Genomic DNA, 7,804 nt, shown 5'->3' on the forward strand with positions numbered 1-7,804 from the left:
ATAAAAATATCCTGAAAGATGTTATGTTACCTCATGCTGAATGGAATATACCAATAAAATGGGTTTTTCAGCAAGACAACGATCCGAAACACACACCAAAAGTAGTCAAGCAGTGGTTTCAAGACAACCACCTATCGGTGATGGATTGGCCGCCTCAATCTCCAGATGTCAACCCTATCGAGAACCTGTGGGAGATCGTCAACCGCAAAATTAATCGTGAAGGTGTTCGTAATAAGGATCAACTGTTTGAACAAATCCAAAAGGCCTGGGCAGCGATTCCACAAAGTTTCATTGATCACCTGATCGAATCTATGCCTCGAAGATGCAAGGCTGTGATCGACAACAAAGGATTCGCCACGAAGTATTGATAGCGAAATACAGCTTGGTCAACATTTTGTCGAGTTGCACTTGTTTTGTCCAGACGAAAATCAACTTTTTTTAATACTTTATTAATTTTCGTGTACAAATAATGAGCTTTGTGATGAATGAAACTTGAAGAACTTTGTCTCTAAACAGTTACATAGTTATTTCTCTAAATTGAAAAAATGCAGCACTTTTATATAAAGAAACTAAATCAGCATTATTTTGTTGCACTCGTTTTGTCCGATACTGTATATATATAATTTAACCGTAGTGTGCAAATGAAAAGTGGTTAGTTTTTTTGGGGACCATATCAGAAATACAGTTAGGAATAATCAAAAATAGTTTGCAGTCATTTTCATTATTTTAGGAGTCTCTAAGGTTTGCGATTTATTTACATTTATTTATTCTCCGCCTTTTAGCAACGTCTATAGCAACACTAAAATATTTAAGTATACACAGTTACATTAACAATACCTTTACAAAATTTAATAGGTGTAAACACTTTTGACGGAAGAAATCGAAAATTATTACTTGAAGTTAGTAGATCTTATTTTTAATAAAAAAGCATTGAAAGGCGAACCGGGTTTTTACAATAATCTTTCATTTAACACGTCTAGATTGTGATTAATTTCAGAAATGGTTTTGATGTATTCATTTTAAATCTTTACAATATTAGTTTATATATAAATACCCGTAAAAGGCAAAAGTTATTTCACTTCGAGAAGCTTCCCGACATCCCCGCGAGATATTTGTAGCAGTGTGATTTTCGCGGATTCACTAAAACCCATTCTGTTTACTTATTTTTTGGTTGAATGATTCTTAGGTTTTTAATTTTAAAGCCTTTTTATGTTTAAATAGTAGCTAATTATTAGGAGTAAGGATATGACAGAAAAATAATACCTGTTAACTAAAAAGCATGCAGAGTGGCTAATTTCAGCCAACTTTTGTATATATCAAAAAAAACTAATATCAGAAGTTTTATTTATATTGCGATGAGTAAATCAAGATCTGCGAAAAGAAAATCAGAAAAGCAAGATTTTGAAGAAATTGATAATAAATGTAACGATTCAAAAACACAAAAAAACTCTAAGAAGGAAAAAATAGAAAACATACAACGAAATCAGAATGGTAAGTACTCGAAACCACCTACTTATTTATTTATTTTATTTATCAACCTAATGTTGTTAGGAAAACTTTTACTTAAAATTAAATTAAATGCATTTTAAAAATGCATTAAATTGTTTAAGATTACTTTTAATTGTTTTCTTTTGTTAAAATCTCTCTTTTTTTTCTATAATTTGAATAGCCAAGACAATTAAAAGTTTATTTATTCAGATTCAGATTAATATTGTTCCAAAGTTTAACTATTTTTTTAAAAAGAAAACCCGTATAAGACAAAAAATTGTATTTGTTTTTGTTTGAGATCCCATAAGGTCATATAAATGTTTTGCAATCAAAATCATCTGTAAATATATCATTAAAACTTGTCTGTAATGATATAGATTGGTACAATAGTTAGGATTGACTTCATCACTTAGTTCCTACCACTGGCATATCAGCAGATAGTATAATAAAATCATGTGAAGCAGTCTTCCTAGGGATGACAAACTGAAAATGCAAATGGATATTAATTTTTGTAATTGCTTATGTCTGTCCAATAGTGAGTCTTTGCTAGGTGCTTTTTGTGTGCTTGCTGTAAATTGTAAATAGAGATGTTTGCTAATCCAGTATTAAATAAAAGATTGTATATCAGAGTTTTTTTTCTCCTAGATAAGTTGCTTATAACATGGCTAAAAAATCTTACCTTTAACCAAAATTTTTTTTTAAGTAAAGAACTTCAGATTTTACTTTAAACGCTTTTTCAAAAAAAGATTAAAAAAGAGAAGAAATAGAATTTTGTTATAAATATCCTTTATATAGAGATATTGCATACCCCTTCCCCCCCCCCCCTCCTTCTGCAACTCCCAAACAAAACCTCTCACTATATATCATTTGTGGATTAAAATGCCTCTTAATAGCTTAGTTATTATCTTTTTCAGAGGAATTGATATTTCCTGATCATCCTGATTTCTTGCCAAATCGTTCTCCAAAAGAGGTTTTGCAAGCAGGTGCTTTTGGTGGTGGATATTTCAGAAAAATAAAATCTGGTGTCACTAATGAATGGCACCCTGATGCATGGAAAGAGTTTCCAGAAGATTGGTTTGATAGTTTAAAACCTAGTTTACATGTTGCAAATCCAACATATGACAAATCAGTAAACAAATATAAAGTTAAATGTGGTTTATCTCTGGAGGAATGGGAGTCATATGGTATGTTTTTCATGATATATATATTACTTTAATTACCTTAATTTTTATTGCATACTTTAATTTATTATTATTGAAGCAACTAACATTATTTTGTGGTTCTGCAGAATTTTGTTAGTGATAAGTTGTAAAAGCACTTGTTTGAAGTGAAGTTCAAAATAGAAATGTAACAATAGTTTTTTTTTTTTTTTTTGTTATTTTTTACTTTTTAAACTTTTTTTTAATAAATGTAAATAGCTTTTCTACATCTATTTACTAGTTTAAAAATTTTAGCCTCTTAAGATTATTGGAACAATAAAATTATTGGTATGTATATACTGACAAAGAGATGTAAAGAAGTTAATAGGTTAATTTAAACAATTATTCTTTTATGCTATTCAGGTTAAAAACATTTCTTTAACATATAATAAAATAGCAAAGTTTTAACTAAAGACATTTATATTTTAAATATTACTTTGTTCCATTTAACAACATCTTTCTGATAATTATTTTTTAAGATTATTATTAATTATTGTTACTTATTTTTATTTGATTAATTAGCAAAACATTTTGCTCTGATCCACATAGTGCGAAGAGTTCACCCTCTTTTGTAAAATTATACATTTTATGTTTTTGTAAACATTTTGTTAATAAGTTGAACAACTATTTTTTTTAGCTCAATTGTTTTTAAAACAGAAACGTTTGATAAAAAACACAACTTTTTTGCAAAAGACTGTATGCTGTATAGTTTGTTTTGATTTTTTTGTTTTGAATAAGGTTTATTTCTCAACTTCATACATTGTTTGAAGTTGAGTAAAATGGTAATAAAAAAATTGCTTTCTTTATTACATCGTTTTAAGAGTCAAAAGTAAAAAAGGTCACAATAAGGTCTAATAAATTACATTTTTTCAATAGTTAACAAAAACAATAAAAAAAACCTTATACTGCTGCTAATTATTAATCGGTTCAAATTTTTGAATAAAAGTTTTTTATTCTGTGTTATATTTTATTCTGTGGTGTGAATGATGAACTCTGTGCTAGGTCAATTTACAGATTAATCCTCCACCTCAAATCCTTATTACTATTTATCTTTACTATAATCCCCTTAAAGATTCATATTTATTCATTCCAGTACTCTATTGTTCAACTAAAAATTACCCGTGGTTGATTAATTTCTATTGGGTCATTCTAGGATTTTTATAATAACCGCCTTATTGGTTTGTTTCAGTGCTTTTTTAAAATTCTTTACCCCCATTTTTTAAAATCCACTCTACAAACCAGTTTTCTACTGGCTCATTCTAGTATTTCTTTAAAAAATAAATATGTTTTCATAATCATAAGAGTAGATACCTTCATGACTCACATTTAAACTTCTCTTTTTACAACCCTCAGCATTATTATTCCTTTTATCAAAAACTGAATCCTTTTATTAAATCCTCTTTTTAAATTATCTTATCAAAAATTGAATTAATACTTCAATGAGTCAATTACCACACCTAGTCTTGATTATCCAAGTTAACTATATCTTGTCTTGACTATTTAAATTAGGTCATTTTTTATCAAGTGATTAGCGATTTCATTATTTATGTCACATGGTTAATCCATTAGGATTGGAATCTAAACCTTTCCCATATTGTATATTATATATCATCACCATCAGTTTTGTAAAAAAACCATAAGTTTAATAATATATTTAACATACTTTTTTTTCCGCCCCCTATCCCCCTTAGTCATTGGCCCTGGAAGTTAGATATCAAAGAGGTCAATTTTTCACTTTTTTAAAAATTTCACTTGCTCAGCAAGTGAAATTTAAAAAAAAAGGGTTACTCTAACCCTAACCCTGGCACAGCAAGTCTTACTGTGCCCTCAGTTAGGAAATTGTGTCAGAAAATTAAAACCATTGTCCTTTTTTCTTCTACTTAATTTAAAATTTTTGCAAATGATTAGATATGATTCAGATATCCTCCTAAATATGATTCAGCAATAGTGTCAAATTTAACCAAATAAAATAATAAATTTTAACATTAATTTACCTTTGTTTTGAGTAAAATAAAAGACTTAAAACTTAATATAACTTGTTTGTACTTTTATTATTAGTAGTATTACAATATTTTATAATACTATGCATTATAAAATAAGGGATGTTGAGAAAGTTATAAACAGTAAATTTATTTTAGTTTTTTTCAGTAAATTTATTTTAAGATATAAACAGTAAATTTATTTTACTTGCATCATAACCTTTTTTAGAATCAAACTTTCTCTTTATAAATTTTTGTTTTCTTAATGCTGAGCCATGCCTATTCTCTAAAGAATGAGCTTTTTTTGAAACTTCAGAAACAAGCTTTACATTATGGTCAACAGACTATGTAATGGAAAGTTCCAGCCAAACTCACTTGGATTTGGTTTGCATTCAATCCTATTACAAAGTTCCTGACAAAATATGCTCTTAGTAGCAGAAGGCTCGTAGATTAGTTGATAATCAAAAACTAGCTCTTTCCATGTAACACAATCGATATTCAAATTTTCTATGTTTAGAATTTTGTTAACTCTTTTTTTTTTTTTTACTACAGCCACTATTGATGAGGAGGCTACTTAATAGTGGTTATAACCCTCTCTCAACTCTATAACTCTGAAACACAAACCTTGACGAACAAGGCCGCTGCGTGGTGAAACCAGTTGAGCGCGGTACTACCTAGGACGTGGTGGGGATTGAACTCAGAACCTCTCGCTTATGAAGGGAGCACTTTGCCACTACACCACTACCGCATTTACTTAATGCTAAATTTAATTAACTCTAATGCTACCATAGATTTTATCAACTGGGGAAGCTGGAGGATTGTCTTAACATTTTAATATCAGCCTAACTGCTCTAGTTCATTAGCTAATCATCTACAAGTAGGGATAAAAGAAAGTTTTTAAACCCTTTTTTAGCTCTATCCATTTTATTTTTATACAAAACATCAGTTTTGTCAGTTTTAATAATTTATGGCAAGACTTTTTAAAAGTCCGTTACAAAGAGCTTCTGCAGCTTCACTTAATATGTTATATCTAAAAGTTAAAATCTAAAAAAAATCTTATTTTTATATAAACACATTAAGTAACATAGTAAATTAAAGCAGGCCAAAATCTAAATTCCAAAACACCAATTTGATTTTTTAACTATACCCAGACGGCATAAACACCTCTTTTAGACGTCTTTTTAACATCAAAAATTTTAACACATTTTAGATGTCTAATTTCAAATAACTGTAAGACATCTAATAGTAGTCATCTTTGAGACGGCGAATATTTGAGTGACGACAAACATGAGCTTATATTATTTATTTCAAAGATGTTGACTATTAGATGTTTTATAGTTATCTGAATTCAGACGTCTAAAAAGTGTTAACATTTTAGATTCTGAAAAGACGTCTAAAAGACGTGTTTGTGCTTGCTGGGTATTTTACACTTTTTACTCGAAAAACTCTAAAAATTTGAGTTTCATTAACATCAACGTCAGATTTGTTTTAAATTCGGATTGCACAAAATAAAGTATTTATAAATGTCTCCATATGTTGGTAAAAAAGTTTAAATAGTTCTTTATTAGTCTAAAAAACTCTAGCTGTCTGGGTGGACAGTAAGTCCAATGCAAAAGTTGACATTCTTTATTGGATATTCCAACACGATAAAAAGCACACATCCAAGCTAATCATGGGATTTTTTTACCACATTGAGAGAAAAACTAGGTTGAATTGCTAATTGATGATTAATTAATTTGGTTGATTCAATTAATTTGGTTGGTTCAATACTTCGTAGATGCAATTTGTCGTTAGTTCAATACTCCGCAGATGCAAATGATGACATTGCTTTATTACTATGTAGATTCAAATCCTGTCGTTGGGGCAAAAGGTTTTCCAATTATGTAATTTTCCAATTACGTATTAGCATTATTTGCAGATACATACATGATGTAACAGAATGTAACATATACATTATGTAACAGAAATCAATAAAAAATGCTAAAAGTGTGTTATTTGTTGAGACAAAATTGTTTATTAAAGAACGTATTTAGTTTGTCCAATTACCTTTAAGGCTATCATTTCCATTATTTTAATAAAATTTTGTGTAATAACTATCGATTTTTTTTTTTTTTTTTTTTTTTTTTTTTTTGTAATTGTAATATAATATAAGTTTACATAACTAAAAGAAATTTTATTAAAAAAAGTTAACTTAATAATATGTTAAAATATTACAAAAAAATTGTTTATCATTTATGAGAAAATATAACAAAAAAACTGTTTATCCTCTCGGAAATTCGATTTGACACCGTACAAAACGATAACTAACGTTTTGTACTACAAACAAAAATAAAGTCTTATTTTGTTTCGTATCGGATTTTTATTGAAACAGTATTTTTTCATTGTTTCGTACGTATTGTTTTTAGACCCATTTGTCTTCTTTCGGACTTTACTGTAAAGATGTCTATAGAGGACGCTCAAAGTTGAAATAAAAGATATGAGCATAATAATATTTGTTTTTATTTATGCTAGGTTGGATAAAACATCAAGATCCTTTTGGATGGTTTCAATGGTATTGTAGATTTTATCTTGGTCGTCGAACAGAGGATGATATTCGGCAAATTGGTCGTTGGAAAAATTTTCTAGGAAGATTTAAAACTAACCTTGTGAATAAAATAAATCGTGCAAATACAAAGTATAACGATTATACTATCTCACCAGTAATCAGACAAGCGTTGTTGCATTGGGGCTATGAAGTAACTCCAAAAGATGTTGAGAATGGAAAAAAGAAAAAAAATTGATTTAACAATTTCTAATTTTAGTCACATTTTGCTTTGAGTTACATTATTCTTGTTTTTGTTCACAAATTTCAAATAGAAAAAGAGTTTTTTTTAACGATTTAAACAGTTATCTAATTTTATATCCTTAGTGCTTTTTATATCCTTAGTATGGCCGAAACGTTCTCAATATTTAAAGAATAATGAAGTATTCTTATTTTTTTAAACAATAGCAACGTCTGTTAATTTTTAGAATTAGCGACGTCGCAAAACTTGCCCATAGATGGGGTCCGAACCAGGGATTCTTTGTTTCCGAGGCAAGCCACGGCTGGGTATTATGCAATATTTTAAGTAAAGTAGTTGATAAGTCTAACTAGTTTGG

The 7,804-nt window shown here is 28.7% G+C and overlaps 1 protein-coding gene across 1 annotated transcript; it reads left to right on the forward strand.

Annotated features, from left to right (window-relative positions):
* The first annotated feature begins 1,073 nt into the window (after window positions 1-1,073).
* Window positions 1,074-7,543, forward strand: LOC100215183 (uncharacterized). The gene is made up of 3 exons (XM_065787764.1): window positions 1,074-1,491; window positions 2,403-2,672; window positions 7,178-7,543. The coding sequence occupies exons 1-3, from the start codon at window positions 1,356-1,358 to the stop codon at window positions 7,444-7,446; spliced, it is 675 nt and encodes a 224-aa protein (XP_065643836.1). The 5' UTR covers window positions 1,074-1,355; the 3' UTR covers window positions 7,447-7,543.
* Window positions 7,544-7,804: the final 261 nt, after the last annotated feature.

This window comes from Hydra vulgaris, chromosome 01 (genome assembly GCF_038396675.1).
Source record: "Hydra vulgaris chromosome 01, alternate assembly HydraT2T_AEP".
NCBI classification, from domain to species: Eukaryota; Metazoa; Cnidaria; class Hydrozoa; order Anthoathecata; family Hydridae; genus Hydra; species Hydra vulgaris.